Genomic DNA, 19,052 nt, shown 5'->3' with positions numbered 1-19,052 from the left:
GGAGAAATGAGCGGGAGCAGTTCTGAGCAGCACGGGAGATGATGAACACCCTGAAAGCAAACAGGGAGGGAAAGCATCTGACCCAACCACACCAGCTGCTGGGATGGGAGCGGGGAGGTGGTGCCAGGCCCTCCCTGGGGCAGGGCTGCTGTGCCCACCTGGTGACAATGGGCCCACATGGGGGCTGGCACCACTCCCCACTGCCCCAACGAGGATGTGGGGCTGGGCAGGAGGTGGCCACTGACTTCGAGGTATGCAGATCCTGAGGAAAGCCCTGGTGGCAGCGAGCCACTGGAGTGAAACTGGAGCTGCAGGAGGGTGTAGCCTCTGCAGCCACTGAAAGCTCACCCTTTTTATCCCGCACACAAGAAAAGCCTGGCATGCCTGATGGCAGGGCTGACTCTGTGGCCAGGTGTTGACCCTGTTGAAAGACACTAGGGCTGAGATTTGTTAAGGGCTGGCCCCATATTTGAGGTGGTGGACACTTGTGCAGAGAGCTCAGAACAGAGCAGGTAGCAGGAGGTTTTACCTGAGGGAGGGACCCTACTGGACTGGGCACTGAAGGAGATCTGTGTGCTCTGTAACACAGGATTTTAAAACCAAACACATGCTTTCTTGCCACTGAGTTATGAGTTTCACAACCTTGTTCATCTCCTGTTGTGATTTTGCTGCCCGCCACCTCACATCTCACATTTGACAGCAAAACAATGTCCTAGAGAGGATGTCAGTACTGAGGATGCTCTGAAGAAATAATGGCAAGGTTTCGGAGCCAAACAGGCATGGATACTCCTCCATGGATTGAGAGGCAAGAGATGCCACCCCCTCAGAACAAATTACAGCTCCTGTAATACAAAACACAGCCCTGATTACAAACACTGCTCAGCTTCCCTTTTCTTTAATTGGCCCTTTGGTGGGCCAGTCAGAGCTTGCTGTCAGAGATTATTTATGGAGAGTAATTAGGTGAAACAGAATTAATTCCTTTCTGTTCTGCTATTTTTCACAACAGTGCTGTGAGAAAAGCTTTCTCAGAGCATATATTCCCATGTTTATTCCTCATAATTGCTCCCACTGTTGATGTCTGCAGGCTCCCTCCTGAGACCAAGTTGCCATTGTCCAAGAATACAGATGCTGTCCAAATGTGTGAGAAGAACCAGGCCTTGTGCTCCAAATGTGCCAGTCATTTGACCAAACCCTGAGTTTGCAGACCAGATCCCAACCTACTCACCTCTGCTTTTTCTACTGTCAGTGCAGAAGAGTTGTGCCTCCAGCAGCTGATTCATCATGCCCTCATCCATAAAATCTCTCTGGAAATGACCGTGTCTTTTGATAGCCTGCAGGCGAAGCCTCATGGCCTAGCTTACTGTAGATACCCAGCTAATAAATGTGTACATCAAGTGAGATGAATCTCAGCTAAAAGTCTAAGGCAGGCAAAGGGCACAAATGCCAACACAAGTTTTAGGGATGTGACGTACTGAGTGTCCCACATTCAGACAGTGGTTAAAATAGGAATGCTGTGTGAAACTTCTTATTTCTGAGATCTCAGCCTTAGTTCAAGTCTGCCTGAAAATGGCCTAAACAGACTATACCTGGGGAGGGCAGATGGAAAGAGACGAATGATCAGAAAATGCCTGCAAAATGTTTCCCAGTTTTCTATATCACTTTGTATCTAGCTAGCTATGCTCAGATATTTTACAAGAGAAGGGTCTTCCAGCAGTTTTGCTCTTTAACATGAAGTCCACTTCTGAAAGCAGAGAGAAGTACAGTTTTTCCCTGAGACAACTCTTGTTATTGCTGCCACTTGGTGCTGTCTATGAGTCCTCAGGTGTGGCTACACGTTGGGATAAAGTGAAATTTTTGCATCTTATATAAGGTAGTATGTTGCAGTAAATTGTGCATTTCTGACAGGAAAAGAGTGGGTGAAAGAAATTGATAACATCTCTTTATGAATGACATGGGCCAGTCCCTTCACTCATCAGGGAAATTATTTGTATTAGATTTATGTATAGTGGGGACTATTCAACTCTGCATTGTGTTTGTTGCTGTGTAGATATGTAACTTTAAGATATATCTTGACCTGCAGGAACAACAGTATATGTGTAAGATACAAGGTAATGGGAAGATAAAAGGGAAAGGCTATAAAAGTGGTTTTGAAAGGTGGATGTGGCTGGGAGATTTGATGTGAAGGGATTACCTGGATAAAAGGGAAATTATACCTATTTGTCCTGGCCTCTTTGTCATGGATAAGTGAAAGGACACCAAGAAAAGCAATTATTTTTGTGTCATTCTACTATAGACAGCATAGCAGAAATGATAAGTCGTAGCCTGAAACAGTGATTAAGCACCTGGAAGTCCAACCCAGGGATGCTCAGGTGCACGCAGTGAACCTGAGTGACCAGAAGGGGTGGAGCCAGGATCTACCCCCTCCCAGACCTCATATAAGGGTTGGCAGGGGGGAGGTAAGGGTATCCCTCTGGAGATCCCTGCCCACTGGAGGGTCTTCCAAAGGTAAGTGGTTTTTCTCCTTTTGTTTCTGCATCCACGGTGGTTGCGTTTGGACTTGTTCTCATTTGCTGTATGTATATTGCTCATGCAACTCCATTATTAATGTTGTGCTTTCCATCATGTTATAGAATACAGATAACAAAAGCATGTTGTTGTAGTTCACAGTACCTGCTTTGATTAGTAAGCATGCTTCTTCTCTGAGTAGGTTTTAATGCTGGAAGAAGTGAACGCAGACAATAAGGGTCTGTAACAGCAGGCTTAGTACACTTTCACCTGGTAAGCTGTTGCAATGGGCATATTGTCACATTAAAGCAATGTAAGAGCACGACTTCTGACTGGCCAGAGCAATGAACTCCTTCCTCTGTGTTTGCACTGTCTCATGGGAAGTGGGGATGATAGGGCAGGTCTGCCTTGGCCCAGCAAAGTGGGTGCCTCCATGGGTGCAAAGGTGCTGTAAGATAGATGTCAGAGTGCATGCAATCAGTTCCCAGTAGGCCTACCCTGGAAAACCAGTGGTCTCCTGTGGAGGTGACTGGGTAAGAAGTCAAGTTGACAGTGCAGAGTACACGTAATGCACAGACTGGCAATGTTTGGTAAAGTTGAAAGTCATTTTCTTCTCTATCTGTCGTTAAACACCTGCTCCTTAAAATGCATGGAGTTTTCTTTTACCCTCAGCCCTATCCAAGGGCTCTAAAACCTACAGAGTGTGAGCTCTAGTTCAGCTGCTGCTCATAGACATCATTCAGACTGCTGGCTACAGATGAAGACCGCTGGCACAAAGGATGTAGGCTGCTATTGAAACCCTTAGGCAAAGGTTGCATGAAACACAGAGATAGGAACCACCAGCCCATAGCAGCTTGGAGAGGTGGGATTTCACTTCTTTTGCCCTGGAGGTGATACCTTTGTTCCTGTTCTCCAGAGCTTTTGAGTGATGAGACTTAATTTTCTTTTCTATCACCGGTGCTGTCAGACCAGATTCTCCTGAATTGCTGCCTTTTCATTGAGAATGTATAAGGTTTTCTGTGGCTGTAACTGCCACAGAGGAAGACTTAGTCTCTCTCTCTCTCTGCAGCTGTTATTCAAGGTGACATAAATTGAACCCAGAAGCTCCAGCATAGGAAACTATTATGTCTGCTTCTCCCTGGCCTCTTGCTGAGCTTCATGCTACAGCTTTGACTTTCAGCCCTCATTTTTCGACATCTGGTGTGTGCTTTTCTTTGTCCCACTTATATAAAACCATCCCCATTGACACCAGGTGGACCCTGGTTGCTCTAGGATTTAAAGTTGGTTATTTAGATGACAGCAACCTGATTAAGTCTTTCATAACCTTGTTGTCATTAAACCTTATGCCCTGTCATCAGTTTAAAGTTTCAGGGTTTATCTGTAGCCTTTGACCTGACTGGTCCCAGGTTCTCCAGTGCCTGTGACTGCTAGCTAAGCCCTTCCACTACTGTCTGCCCTTCTCTAAGGGGGCTGTTTTAGGCCAGATGATTTCACTTTGTGCTGTCTCCAGGGGTTTGAGCAACACAAGTAGTTTTGTCTGGGTCCCTTTATAGCTCTCCCTATATTTGTACTGATTTATGGATAGAATTTACCATGTGGACTGAGGTGCGTTCTGTGTAACTGAGCAGCTCTCTGTCCTTCCTTCTTCCTCTGACTTTGTATGAAGTTATATAAAACATCTTTGTTCTGTCTCTGAGATTAGTCTCACTTTAAACTGCTTGGCGCCTTCTGAACTTTGCATTGATTTGAATCCAAATGTCACAGCCACAGTTACATGAAACCACACTGTTTCTTATACTTTCCATTACTTTGGCCCAGTGTAGTGTGGACTTCTGCCCAGTGTCTTTCAGCCTGGTGGACTTTTCTCATGTTCCTGCACACATCTTTGCTAACTGGGAACGTGCAGTAATGCTGCAGTTATAGCTGAGATCAGATGAAACTCAGTCCAGCTTGGGGTTAGGGTTTTTTTTAAAGACTTTTTCTTCAGCTTTCAGCAGTAAGGCAATATAGACTTTCTCGGGTCTGTTCTCTAAGGAGAACATCTTTGTCTCTCTCGTTTCCTGAGGCAGAAGAGAGGCAAAGGAAGGGGAGGTTGGGAAGGTCATGCAGGGTTTTAGGAGTTGTGCTGGGACTGCAAGCCAGACTTAAGGACTAGGCTGCCCTACAAAATGTCATGGCCAGCCTAGTGAAAAATGCTGCAGAGCAATGAGACAAAAGAGTACTGGAAATCAAGGGGAGGGTGTTTAATAACTGCCCTCTGAAAATCCTGCTCTGATTTGACTAAAGAAAAAATGTTGGCACGACTGACAGATATCAAAATCTCTTCCAAAGGGGGAGGCCAAAATTACAGTAAGTGCTTAGTATCATTTTGCACAGCAGAGAGATGCTAGAGGTCACAGCTTGGTTGCCTTCCCTGCTGAGTAGTAACAAACGGGCCTTGTCCTAAAGAGGTGTTTGCCCCAAATGTGGTCTTAAGACTCAGATGTGCTCACACCACCTGTGGCTGACTGCCGGCAATGAAATGCTGACACAGAGCTGGTGCACCCTAAGGAGGGGTGACACCCAGAGCAGGCCCCTGATGCAGCCCACCTTGCCCAGGATGCTCTGACACTCACAAACCCTATGAGCAGGCCCCTTTCCTGCCCTCCCTGCCCAAGCCCGGGTTGCTATTCCTCTCTTTGTGCACCCGGAAGAAAAGATAAAATACATCATCCTGTACGCTTTGGTGAGTAATGACAGCATTATCTGTGCTGGCAGCTGCAGCCCTCAAAGTGCTCTACCAAGACAAACACTCGCAGCTCTCTGATCTGCAGTTCCAGGCATTTGTCAGAGCCGAGCCAGCCCTGGTGCGTTCAGAAGTTACTTTGGAAGATTATTTATTTTTGTTCTTTTCTTTTGACCTGAGAAACGGCAAGTGGCAGCGTGGGAGTGGAGCCAGCTGCTGCACCCCTCAGCCCTTGCATCGCAGGAAAGCCCTGCAGGCACTCAGGCTGTACTGGGAGAACAGGTGTCAGGGCACCCACTGAGCTTTTGGGGAGCTTAGGATTTACGAAGCTTCACTCGCTTTCATTGCTTCCTGTAAGAAAACACCGGCGGCCCTACGTTTAATTCTTTTCCCTCCTCGCTTCCAGAGCTGTCGGCTGAGCAAAGCGAGGGGAGGATAATGGCATTTCCAAGCGCTGCTGGGCCGGGGCCCTCCGCACGGCGGCAGCTTTAGGTCGGGAGAGAGGAGCTGCAGCAGTCGGCCTGCGGGCGGAGCTGCTGCTCCGCCGGCTCAGAGCGTGCCGACAGCGGCTGTATCGTACCGAGCGCAGTTATTAGCCGGAGCAACGCCTGCTGGTGTTCGTAAGCGCTCGTTTGCAGGTGTTGTATTGTTAGGGGAGGGTTGCAGGTAGGTGGGAGCCAAAAGGAAGGAAGAGTGGTGTGGTACTTGCATGCACAGGCTGCCCAGGAAGGTGGTGGAGGCGTCTAAGAACAGTGTAGATGTGGCACTGCAGGACATGGTTAGTGGGCATGGTAGGGATGGTTGGACTAGATGATCTTTGTGGTCTTTCCAACCTGAATGATTTTATGTTTCTATGACCAAGTCGAGCATGGCACTGATTCAGTTTTCACACCGAAAGATTGGTGTTAGGGTTAACCTTCACTCACACAGTCCCAGGGTTTAGTTGTGCTATTCCTCATTGTGCTATTCCTGGTGAGAACCAGCAGCAGAAGCTGGATAATCTCTCTTTCGTCATCTGTACTTTGAATGCTATTATTGAGAAGTGTTTTTGCAATCCTCTTTACACAAAAAATTGGGCAATGCTGAGTACATTTCCCCCCACCCTCCCCATGCTCACCAGCTGCTTTCACAGAAAAGTGTGTCCTGCCAACAAGGGCAGAAGTCAGGAGTACAGAGAGAACATGGGAAAACTAAAAATAACACTTCTATAAGGAATAGCTTCATATGTAATTAAAGTAGTTCTCCAAAAAATTACTTTGCACAGCCTTTCCTTGTCAGAGATAGGAAAAATAAACTGGGCCCATGGCAACTTCCCGCAGTTTTCACAGGACGGGGGGAAGACTGGTTTACTATCATACAGAAACCTGCCTGGCCCACTGGCAGATCTGTACCACCTGACTCTTCCCTCCTTATTTACTCTGGAAAAGTCCAATGAGTACTTTTTGTGCAGCAGAAATGAGAACAGACCCCAAGAATATGTCAGGTGGTAGAGGGACAAATTTCAGCCCCCTGTGCAATCAATCTGCTGCTACAGGTGTTTTGACTAACCAAGAAAAAAAAATGCCCTGAAAAGTGGCTAACTAATATTAGAAGCCTAGGCATTGTTTTTAAAAATTGCTCACATTTCCCAGGGCTTATTGATTTTTTTTTTTTTTTTTTTTTTTGAAGAGGCAATAGTGGGCTCCTAAATGTGCTGTACAAAGGAGCACTGCCCAGCTGGGGTCATGTTTGCTGGGTGTGATGCTTCACTGATGTGGTGACACTGAAGTAGTATTTCCATTGCTGCTGGATGAGCCAGGTTAAGCTGACCTTGGCTCAGATATCTCTATTTCCATCACAGGCTGTAGACAGGTACTTAGAGAGGAGTGTGTGAGCTACTACATGGATCAAACTGAACTTGTGACAGCTGATTGTGTGGAAATCTCCCAAGTTAGCACCTGGACCATCATGTTCTGTAGCTTCTGATGGCTGTGTCCTTGGTGATTTCATGTAATCTTTCTTGCTCCAGTTAACATCGTCAATTCCCACAGTATCCTGTGGCAGTGCCTTCTGCAGTTTGTATGTGAAGGAAGACACTTCTTTTCTTTTATGTTTTCTGCCTGTAATTTTACTGGGAACCTGCTTATTCTGACATTATGGTAGAAACAGTCAGGACTTGGTGCATGCCTTCATGATTCTGCTTTTGCTCTCCCCATCTCAGTGGTTACTCTTCCAAACCAAACTGCTGTTGTCTCCACAAGCACTTGGTTGCTCTGCAAAGATTTTACTGGGGGCATTTACAAAAGCTCTGCCTTCCATCCTGCAGCAATCACTGCACTTACCCATGAAGCAATATTTCCTGCCTACTTCTTGGCGACTCCTCCCACACAGGCACCCTCTTTCTCTCTTTCCTGTCATTTTTGCAGTTTGTCCACTCAGTGCCTTGTCCAGACCTGATGTGGAGTTCCCTTTTTGAAGCAAAAGAGAGGGAGGAGTAATGAATGTTGACTGGGAATAGAGATTTGTGATTACCAACTTAAATACACAGGTTGTATTGATAAACTGTGTCCTGCTTCCTATCCAAGGTAATTTTAGTCTTAAAGAAAAACTCTCAATTTTAGGAACAAACAACATATGAATATGTGTAGGCACTCTGAGTTAACCCTATACAAACTCAAAATCAATGCATGCCAGAAGTGCCAGCTCAGCCTGTGAAGAGCTTGTTTTGAGGTTCTTAGTCGTGCCCATGGGCTGAGTCTGAGCAGCATCGTTCATTATCCTCCCTCCAGATCACTTCTTTCTTCATCAATCCTATCCTGACTTCACAGGAGACTACTAGAATGCCATCCTAGAAGTATGTCAGGCTCCTTTAAATTCAGGTGTCAGAGCAAAATCTTGGAAGAGTGGAAAACAAAAAGGAAAAAAAGCAGAATAAAATATTTACTATTGTCTCTGCACTAAGTGCTGAATTTCATACAGCCTTTCCCAGAACTCTCTAAACTTTCCTATCTCTGACAGGGAAAGGCTGTGCAAAGTAATTTTATGGAGAACTACTTTAATTACATATGAAGCTATTCCTTATAGAAGTGTTATTTTTAGATCAATGAATGCTTCAGCAGAACGGAGACCAGGTGTTATTCAGCAAGAGCATTGCTGGCTGGCCAATCAATTAAAACTTGGTCTTGGACAAAAACATTTTTCCTATTGAAGATCTGACTATAATATTGATGTTGCTCTGGTAGGGTTAAAAATTCTGAAATATATCTGGCAGTTTTTACATAAGTAAGCAGAACTTCTTCCAGAAGGTTTTCTGGGCAGCAGAGTGATCACCTATTTGCACTTCAGAAGAGGAAGGGTGGCGAAAGGATTTCATTTCAATGGAGCAAAGGAGATGAGGGAGACTGCAAACAGAGCAGTGACTGCAGTACCAGCAGGAGCAGCTTTTCAGGCATTCTCTGCTCCACTTCTCTGGAAAAGGCAGTGTGGCCATGAATAACAAACAGGAAAAACAGAGACAGGTCTTGAAGAGGAAAAATAAATAGGGCAGGGCAGGGGAAGAAAGGAGCTCAGGCCAGCTTACATAAGGGTGAGTATAAAAGGGAGACCTGAGACCCCTCCAGAGATCAGGAGGAGTGGGGCAAAGGAAGGACGGGAACCTCTTTATTGAAGAGCAGGTTTGAGAGCTCTATGCTTCCTTCATTGTTGCTATTGCAGGATATTTGTTGTGCAGCTTACATTGTACATGCAGTGATTTTTAGGAAGGATCTTGCTTTTACCTGCTTGAGTTCCTAACTCCTGGAAAGTCCCAGGGGAGTAGTAGAATCACCATCTCTGGAACTTTTCAAGAAGGCAGGTGTGGCGCTTGGGATGTGGCTTAGTGGGCATAGTGGTTGGATGAGGTGATTTTAGTGGTCTGTTCCAACCTTTTGGTTCTATGAAACTTTTTCAACCATTTCTTTTTTTCCCAGTGTAATTTTTCTGGCAGAGTTCTCTATGAGGAAGCAAACCTGTAGTCATTGTAGCTAAAAGGCAGGATAGAGACCGTAATCTTGCTGAAGTCTAGCTCTTCAAGCACAACATTGTTCCTAAAATCATGGCAACCCAACGAAGAAAGGCCTGACTAGAAGGTCTACTTGTAATAATTATGATAATACTTGTGCTGTCTACCTCAAAAAAAGGCTCAGAAGTGAAATGAAAAGCTAACTGTAATCAAGCCATACTAGGATAAAATATGTTCCCAGTTGTGGCAGTGTACGCTCTCCATAGTCTGAAAGTATCTTCTTTCTCAGAAACTGAGAAGATAAATATTAGATCTCTAAGAAATACACTTGTGTGTGATATGTAATTGTGGAGGAATATTAATGGAATGAGTGTAAGTGCCTGGCAAATCTGTTGGGGTTTGTCTGAGCTTTGCACTGGGGCATAAACGTGGGCTGAAATCAAAGGCTACACCACTATAAGGGAGTTACTGCTGTTGGGAACTGTGCCTACAGACAGCAAAAGGAGACTGTGGTTCACTGCAGGAGCTGCAATGGGATGTGGTCACAGCCCACAGGGCAGCTAGAAGCTGGGGTTACCCAGACTGTTCACACTGGATGCTACAGCAGCATTTCTGTATCTTGCAGAAGGTGTTATGACTTGGGGGGGAAATAAATACAGTGACTATAGGTTAGATGATTTCTCATCCAGTACTTAATGTCCTCAATAAATATATGTCTGGCAGCTTATTACTGAGCAGCCCTCATTAAGGATACTTCTCAGTTTTATGGCGCACAAGGTGCCCTTTCCTGAAACAACCCAGGCTTCTGTGTTCTTGGTGCTGAGGACTTCAGACAGAGCTTGCATGTCTGTGTCTGTCTTAGTCAATGTGTAACTGTAGGGCTGCAGGCTACACAAATGAGCTGGGCCAGGTTAAAGGTTGTGTACTGACCTCTAGAGTTTTCTGTGTATCATCCAGTGTTAAATTACACTCGAGTTTCATTGGGCCTTATCTGCTCTGATCTAACTTTTTTTGGCTTTCCCACCCATGAGGTAGCTTTGTGCAATGTCACTGGAGACATTCAAAGAGGCCCTTCCCTTGGGAAAGGGCATAAATGTCCCTGCGGTCACCACGCACCGCTCAGAAGGAGCCACGAGGAGCCTGCACCAGAGAGCAGGACATCTGTGGGGGGACAGCAGCACGGACAGTAAGCACGCTCGGTGGGTTTGCTCTGAATGCCAGTTGCTCAGTTTTCTTACTTTTCTGAGAAGCTCTGGGTGGATTTATTTAGGGAATTACAATGTGTTTGTTTTCTACAGATTGGGTTGTTTAAGCAACAGTGGTGAGAACTGCCCTCTTGTTTCTCCCCAGAGCCAACATGTCAACCCTCATGGGCAGAAACAACAAGTTGCCAGCGGCAGCTGCTGAGAGGATAAAGGCAGAGAGTCGAGGGAATAGCAGCACCAGCTACTGCTGCCAGCATGCTGATTTAGAAGGTGGGGTGGGGTTAACTACAATAGCAGAAATTCAATTTGCAAGCCAACTTGTTAAATGTGTTCCTTCAGCTTGGGAATGTAAATGCATGTTAACAGGCAAACATACCTAGGAAGTTGTCTGTCTAATTACTAAGTGTCTGTTCATCTCAGGAGAACACCTGGAGATCTGTAAGCGAGATGGATTTTGTTATACTTTGTGAATCAGGTTGTGTGTCAGATCTTGAATGGCTGGGTTCAATCCCGAATATTTCTGCTCTGTGTAAAATTAAAGTGCTGATGAAACAGATATTGCATTGTGCCTTCTTAAAAGTGTCAGGTTACCTGGGGACTGGCACCACTCAAAAACTGGAGGAAGAAGGTGGTGACAAGAGCTTGGTTAGCATTTCACCCATTCAATGAACCCTGCAGAGACTGGAAGGGTCAGTAAGAGGGTGAAGAGTTGAAACAAACCAGGTATGACTAGTAGTGTCAAAATGTAGCCCCAGATAACAGCACTGTGGCCAGCAACAGGTGTTACTCGTGCAGAAGAACAGTTTGACGTATTTGGATTTCAACTGTGCGAATTTGAAGTGGCAGGCTACAAACCTCTGGAATCACAGAACTGTAGGGGTTGGAAGGGACCTCTAGAGATCATGGAGTCCAACCCCCTGCCAAAGCAGCTCCCTAGCCCAGGTGGCACAGGTAGGTGTCCAGGCGGGGCTTGAACATCTCATAGGTTCATAAGGTTGGAAAGGACCTACAAGATCATCTAGTCCAACCATCCTCCTATCACTATCCCTACCCAACTACTAAATCAAATCCCTCAGCACCTCATCTAAACGCTTCTTGAACAGTGCTAGGGATGGTGCCTCAACCACCTCCCTAGGCAGGCCATTCCAGTGCCTGACCACTCTTTCAGAGAAAAAATGTTCAGAGAAAATCTCAAGAGAAGAAGGAAGGAATGAGCAACAGAGTATTAGTTATCAAAAAATTGATATGGGAAAAGTGAAAATTCTAAATACAAAGAAGTTATCAGTGTGTTTGCATATGCAAGTGTATATGAATGTGTGCACATACATTTCTGTGTCTTTCTTGTACCCTGTATGCACCACATCCCTTGTGCTAAAACTGTGGTGAAGCCTACATTCAGGAAAAGTCTCCGTTTCAGTCATGAAAAACAAGAGCAGCAGGAAACCTTTCTCCAGAGGAGAGGATTGCTTGTGCAGTAAAGAAAAACAGTTTGACTCCTAACCTGTTTTTAAATAATGAAGGTGCTATGGATGTATGTACTTGATTTCAGTGGTAGTATGTTTGAGTAAGTGAGCCTTGAGGCAGTTTGCCTAGAAGCTTCAATGAATGTTTGCGCTGAGCTGTGGAAACACGAAGTGCTTTGTCAGTGACATGCATTACGCTGACTTGACATACAAAGCTGGAGAGTTCAGTGGTGGGACCTTAAGAGACCTGGTTTTCAAACCCACTTCCCCTGTAACAGCAGGCAAATTGCTTAGCCTGTCCATGTGTCAGCAAGATTTAGTATAGCTGTTTGCAGGGACAGCTCTGACTGGGTTCTGGGAGCAATGTAGCTGCATTGTTATAATGTTTTAGAAGAACTAGCAGTCTAGCTTGCAAGCCTAGCTCATTGCAATACACAGCCCTGTTGCTTCCAGTGCTCAGTCTTCAGGATGCAACAGTGGACAATGCAGTCAGGTTCACACTTAGCATTTTCCCACCTGCTGCTGCTGAAACTGGTGGCCGTACCACCCTGGCCTTTTCAGTGAGCAGACAACATAGCCAGCACTAGAAACTGTGCTTCCAGCCTTCGTAACACACACAGTACGAGCACCTCACCGTATCAGTACAAGAAAAAGTACTTATAACAGGTTGACTGGTCTTCTTTCCTCCCTGCTTTTTCTTTCAGCAGACGCTGTGGAAGTGGTTTTTCAACATGAAGCTGGTGGCAGATCTTCTCTGTTTGCTCCTGTGTCTTGTTGCAGTGGGTTGTGACCGGGTCTACGTCCACCCTTTCAGTTTGTATGCTTTCAATGAGAGTGCCTGTGAGGAGCTGGAACACTTTTCCCAGGAGGGAAAGAAAACATTTGTGCCTGCCTCCATTGAATCCCAAACCACACCTGCCTATGAAGGGAACCTGAACGATGAAGTCAGGCTGGACTCCCCGAGCCTGAGCCTCCGTGGGAGGCAGAAACTGAGCTACCTGAAAGACTTTGTACACGTCCTTGGCATGCGGTTTTACAGTTTGCAGAGGGAAGCACGGCAGGGACAAAATATTCTCCTTTCCCCTACCAGTCTTTATGGCTCCTTGGTGTCTTTCTACTTGGGTGCATCCAACCAGACAGCTGCTGATTTGCAGGGTTTGTTGGGGTTTGTTCCCCCCTCTGGAGACTCCAATTGCACTTCCAGGGTGGATGGCCGCAAGCTCCTTGCAAGTCTAAGGACTATTGAAAGCCTCATCAGAAACCAGGATGAGGAGCTACTGTTTTCCAAGATGCTGTGCCTCTTCTCTGCACCTGGCATACCCTTATCCCTGCAGTTTGTGCATAACTTGCTTCCCTCTGCTGATGCTTTCTACACGCGAGCGGTGGACTTTACAAACCCCAGTGAGGCAATGAAACAAATAAATGCCTTTGTGGAGGCCAAAAGCAAGGGCCAAAGCAAGCACTTACTGACAGACCTCGAGCCAACTACTGACTTACTGTTTGCAGTGGATGTTCGCTTGGCAGGTAAGAGGGAGCAAAGCACTCCTGCTGGAGGCAGGCTGGGTCAAGGAGAAGTTAGCTACCCTGCTTCCCAGGGTAGAAACAAGGCCAAGAGGTGACAGGGAGGAGCTCACTCATGTGGGGAACTTCAGTGCACTCCAAGCACTGTCCTGTTCCTGGCTGTGGTCCTGCCCATACATCACCTCCTCTCACCCAGCCACAAGAAAACCAGGGCAATGGATAAAAGATGAAGGGAGGTGGTGTCAGGGGATGTTCCTTAACCAGGGAGCTAAGGGTGCAGAAAGGTGTGGGAAGTTGAGTAATAGAGTACTATGCTTGATTTCTTACCAGAAAAGAATTAAATGTCATGAGGAGCTTTTGGCAAAAGTCACCTGGAAAGTAGGTTTAAAGCAAACAAAAGCAATACCTCTCCACAGACTAAAGGAAATATCAAGGTTAGAAAGTAAACTGCCAGTTATGGAAGCTGGGAGAAAATCCAAAACTCGAAGTAGGGCAATCTCATTATTACCTAGTGTTATTCCATTGCTGACATGCCAGAAATCCCTCTGTACTGCAATTTTGAGAGTAGCTGGTTTTCAGCATCCTAATGCCTGAATGCAATGCCAGAGATGGCAAACTTCAGGGCAATTCATGTACCAGTGACTGAATTTCAGAAAATTTGCAGTGAACTGTTAAGTTTCTGAGTGGGTTTCTACTGCTAGCATGGGAGCTCTGGCATTCACGAAATGCTTTTGTACCTTTATCTTCTCATCTGCAAACTGTATTTCAGATTTCCTTTGCCTTTCATGGGTGCTGTCAGAGGATGCTCTGTAATGCTCATTAACCAATCCCAAATGCTCATTAATTCAATCCCGAATGAGCTGAGACGATCACCTTTTCCTTAATGTGAGGTCTAGCATAGAGATAGCACTACAAAAACAATTTTTGTATAGCAGATGTAGACATAGTCATAAGAGCAAAATTTTCTTTTAACAGAGCAGTTTTTCATCTTCTATATTAGAAACTTATGTTTTCCCAAGCTAATAAAATCATGCTTGAAGGTCTGAATATCACTAGGTCAGCTGTGCTGCCTTCTCTCTCAAAATGATGCATTTGAGATGCTGCAGTCCCCACCTGTGGGGTGGAAAATATTGGCTTAAGGATGAAGTAATTAGATAAGCAACTCTTTATTAATAAGCACGAGCGATGGATGGCAGCACTGGCTTGGCTGTTCAGTTACAGAGGGGCAACCATGATAGCTACTGCTGTTGTGTCTCATGTTCTGCCTCATAGCTGTAGAAAGGAAGAAAGTAAACCAGTTGTCTTACTCTGAAGCACATTACATAGGTTTATGAAACTCTATCAAGAGCCAAAGGATTGATATAATGATGCAGCAGAAATCTATACAAAACAAAAGCTAAACTTCCTCATATAACTAAATGGTGATGTTCCCAAGCAGCACCCTAGCTTCAGATGGCAAACTTTCTGCATCTAGAGTCATGTTAAATGCTCTAGAGGCAGTGAGTTTCCCAGCACTTTGTGTCCAGCCTTACTGGAAGCTCTTTCCATTTAACAGGAATGCAGAAACTTAACTGGAGCAAAGCCGAGGTCTTTGCCCTCAGGCATTCACCTCTGCTTCAGGGAAATGGATGAGAAACACCAGTAGGCAGCTTACTGATCACCTGCTGCCTCATGAGGAGTTGGATGCCACTTTATTTTCCCCTCCCAAGACCATTTAAAAACAGTTACAACCCCAATTTAACTACCTGAAGGCTTGGTTCTAATTTTTTCCCTTTTGTTTAATTCTGTTCCACTCCTGACTTCTGCTGTCCTGTGACTAAGTTTGGCAAGGCTGCACAGATGCTGTGAAAGTGGCTCACTTCTGCTTTCAGGTGCTCTCTCCTTCTCATGAGATGTTAAAGTGAGCAACTTTTTTCTGCTTTTTTTTCTTTAATATATATATTTTTGTAGGTTTTGTTATTGATCATAGAACAGTTTAGTTTAGAACAGACCTCAACGCTTTCCCAGACCCAACCCCCTGCCATGAGCAAGGGAATGCATACCATCTGTATTAGACACTCAGCAACCTCTTAGCAGCTTGGGGGGGGAGTAGACAGCGGAGCAAATTTCTGCCAGCCTTGTGGTCCTCTCTGACTGCAAAAGTGGTATAAACACAACAGTTTTGGTCACAGTTGTGATAGTGTCTGCCCCAGCCACTACCTGCTGCTACCAGAAGGCATGTTAAAGGCAGGATACGCAAGCTTACAGTAGCTAAGTGTGATTTCACACACGCAATCCCTGTCTGACACAGTGTGTTATAAACAAAGATACCCCTCAGTTAAGGGGTGGGGGGAGGATGAAAGAGAAGAATCAATATTAAGTTTCTCTATCTGTTTTTCAGTAAATGCTAGGAAAGCCTCTCGGCTGAAAGAGCCTCAGGAGTTCTGGGTTGATTCCAAGCGGGCGATCTTGGTCCCCATGCTGTCAGTAACTGGGATGGTCAAGTACATGACTGATGCCAGTGGGATCTTTTCTGCGACTGAAGTCCCTGTGGGCAAGAATGTTCTGCTGGTGCTGCTGCAGCCCATCAATGGCAATGACCTGGACAAAGTAGAAGCTGAGCTCCCTTTGCAGTCGTCAGCCTGGCTTGAGAACCTGTCCCCAAGGTACATCTCAGCACATAGCCTTCTGTAGGAATGAGTGGGTGAGGGTGTGTGGCACAGCTCTGCCTACTTCCTGCTGTCCAGCACGAGTTGGATCCTAGCAGTGAGACTGTAATGTCTAGTGCAAACAGACACACAGAAACCCAGGAATGTCACAATACTAGTGGAAAAATCTTCCACCAAGTGCCCCCAAACTGCCCAAACAGCATGCTTTGATATCACAGAACTGTAGGGCTTGGAAGGGACCTCTAGAGATCATCAAGTCCAACCCCCCTGCCAAAGCAGCTCCCTAGCCCAGGTTGCACAGGTAGGCATCCAGGTGGGTCTTGAACATCTCCAGAGAAGGAGACTCCACCACCTCTCTGTGCAGCTGTGCCACTGCCCTGTCACTGTGAAGGATACACTCTCATCTTTCTGTTTTTTTCCCACAGAAAAATTAAATTAACTTTGCCAGAATTAAGAATAGAAGACAGCTCTGATCTACAAGGATTTCTTGCAGATATGAAACTGCCTGCTCTGCTGGGGAAGGAGGCAGACCTCAGTAAAATAAGTGACACCCACCTCACTGTTGGAAAGGTACAGTAAACATCACTGGTGTTTGACAAACACTCCTCCTGTAGCTGTATAACTTTAGAATAATTAAGGTTGGAAAAAGTCACTAAAATCATCTAGCCTCACCAGCATGTCCAATGAGCCACATCCCTGAGTGCCACACCTCCCCTCTTCTTGAAAGCCTCCAGACATGGTGCTTTCACCACTTCCCTGGGGCTTTCCAGCAACTAGGAACTCAAGCAAGTGAAAGCAATATCCTTCCTAAAATTGTTACCTGTAAAAAGCAAGCCTGAATTAAAAATCCCACCATGTGGGACATATGATCAGCAGGGGACAGTCACTGTGCTTACAGCTGGTCATAGCTACTGATTACTGCATGTGATTTTTCATCTACTTAAACTCTATCATGATTCTGATGACTTACGCCTTTTGCTTTACAGGTAATGAATAAAGCCTTTTTCAAACTGGACAGTGATGGAACAGATCAAGCAGAAGATGCCCCAGCACAGGAAGATTCGGTGCCACAGGAAGTAATGCTGAACAAACCATTTCTTTTAGCTGTTTTTGAAGCAAAGTCAAGGGCAATGCTTTTCCTGGGTAGAGTAACAAACCCACTGCAGGAGGTTTAAATGCGAGCACCAAGGATGACGGGAGAAGAAAAAGGATGTGTGTTTCCCATCACCTTTTCTGTACCCGTAAGCTATATTTAAGATCATGCTGAGTGCTCTACCTTGCTTGGAGATGAAGCAGGATGAGTTTGAAATGCAGCTTTTTAAAAGCTAAAAAATTAAGACATTCCATCTTCATCTGCTTCATGTGAAGTGACAAACTCTTCCACTCAGTTCCCTTCTTTCCTTCTCCCCCTCTTGTCTTCCTTCCAATGTTTTCCAAGGCAGTCGGGATAAAACAGTTAGCGGCAAGCCACTGATCTCAGTGTTATTTTCTAAGTGCAAGTGCCATTTACTACAGAAAGGCATAAAGAAGGATATCTTGATTCCTTGAGAGGTCACCTTGTAGTTTGATCAGTTTTGCAAGAAATGCAGCCTCTCCAATTTTTCAAATTATCCAGGGAGATTGCTAGCTTGATCAGCAATATTTGCCTTGGAAATGCTGCCAACAGCATGGGTGGGGTTTTACTTATCCCACGGAGATGAGATTTTGCCTTGGAAGCAAAACCACATTTAAGGGAAGCTTCTTCTTTCTGCAGCCCAGATGGATGCATTTATTTCTTAACTCCATGGAAAAACTAAAAATAGGGCTGGTAGCATTAATGAACTGCTGCAGATGAATTCTGACAGCATTATCTCCAATTACTTAGTAAGTCTCCTGTTGTTTTATTTCAATACAATTCTGCTACTTAGAGTATTTGCCAATCTGAGAGACATTATTAGTGGAAAAAATGTCTTAAGAGTGAAAAAAGGAATGCTACTGGTTAGTGCTCAGATCTGTAAGCCTTAGCACATCCAAACCATCTTTTCTTCAATAAAAAGCTACGGAAGAGTATTAGTGGCAGTAATCTAGAGTAGTGTCTCTTCTAATGGTGAGTGGGCTGCTGCACATGAACTGGATTATTGAAACCATTTCATTCAAGCTTACTAAAGTGGAACAACAGATGATTAGGTATGAATCCTGAATGACAAAGGGAGAAACTGGGAGTGAAATCTTGGTATGAAGGAAAGCCTGCAAGAGCTTTTCCCTCTGATCTCATTGGCACACAGATTTCCACCTCCCATTCCTAGACTTGCCTTTAGAGCTCATGGCACTCAGACAGTAACTGCAAACCACTTTGCAGTATGATACCAGATGGATTCTGCAGAGTGCAGCAGCTTTCTGTCATCCATGGTGGTACAAATATCTGTCTTATCCAAAACCACTCATGTCAGCAGCTACAGCTGTCAGTGCTACAGATATACAATGGATCCTTCTAGCTTAATAAAAAAAGACATTAACAACACAGTATCTTGTGAACACAAGGATGTCCAATGCTAAAACATCCAAGCATTTATCTGATTATACTGTATGTATTGCAGATGCTCTAACAAATACTGTGCTTGCATTATATACAGCAGCAATTAATTATGAAGACACAGAACAAGGAAGTTGCAAATAAAACCACCTTCTAATTGCTTTGCCACAGTTCATTTGGGTTTATGCCTCTAACAACTTTCTGTTTTATAAGACAGTTGTGAATTACGGCCAATGGTGTAGCTGCAAGCATGAAACAGATAGTTTCCAAGTATTTGTAGGAGTTCTATTAAGTTATTCCACTTATTCATTGCAGCCAGAGGTAGCATCAGTCACAAATGAAACTGCAGACCACAGAAGTTTCCATTTTTACCAAGAAAATTGAGTGTAATATAAGAGAGCCTCTGGCAATGCTGCCACTAAGCTCTGGGACCAAACACCATTATTTGTAGTTGAAGACTAAAGGATATGGAGGACTCCATATACTGTTCAGTA

General features: G+C 45.0%; 1 protein-coding gene across 4 annotated transcripts; it reads left to right on the top strand.

Moving 5' to 3' along the window:
* The first annotated feature begins 8,862 nt into the window (after positions 1 to 8,862).
* Positions 8,863 to 17,352, top strand: AGT (angiotensinogen). Of its 4 annotated transcripts, none has more exons than XM_065730729.1 (5): positions 8,863 to 8,883; positions 12,582 to 13,401; positions 15,779 to 16,043; positions 16,472 to 16,616; positions 17,033 to 17,352. In XM_065730729.1, exons 2-5 carry the CDS (start codon positions 12,609 to 12,611, stop codon positions 17,219 to 17,221), a joined length of 1,392 nt encoding a protein of 463 aa, XP_065586801.1. In that variant the 5' UTR covers positions 8,863 to 8,883; positions 12,582 to 12,608; the 3' UTR covers positions 17,222 to 17,352. The 4 variants fall into 4 exon arrangements, with proteins under 4 accessions (XP_065586801.1, XP_065586793.1, XP_065586774.1 ...); XM_065730721.1 differs by lacking the exon at positions 8,863 to 8,883 and adding an exon at positions 8,923 to 9,062; XM_065730702.1 differs by lacking the exon at positions 8,863 to 8,883 and adding an exon at positions 10,338 to 10,408 and having other exon boundaries at positions 12,585 to 13,401.
* Positions 17,353 to 19,052: the final 1,700 nt, after the last annotated feature.

Source organism: Cyrtonyx montezumae, unplaced genomic scaffold, assembly GCF_038088225.1.
Source record: "Cyrtonyx montezumae isolate F1298 unplaced genomic scaffold, pur_monq_1.0 scaffold_0, whole genome shotgun sequence".
NCBI lineage: Eukaryota > Metazoa > Chordata > Aves > Galliformes > Odontophoridae > Cyrtonyx > Cyrtonyx montezumae.
This window is presented reverse-complemented; position numbering and strand designations above follow the sequence as displayed.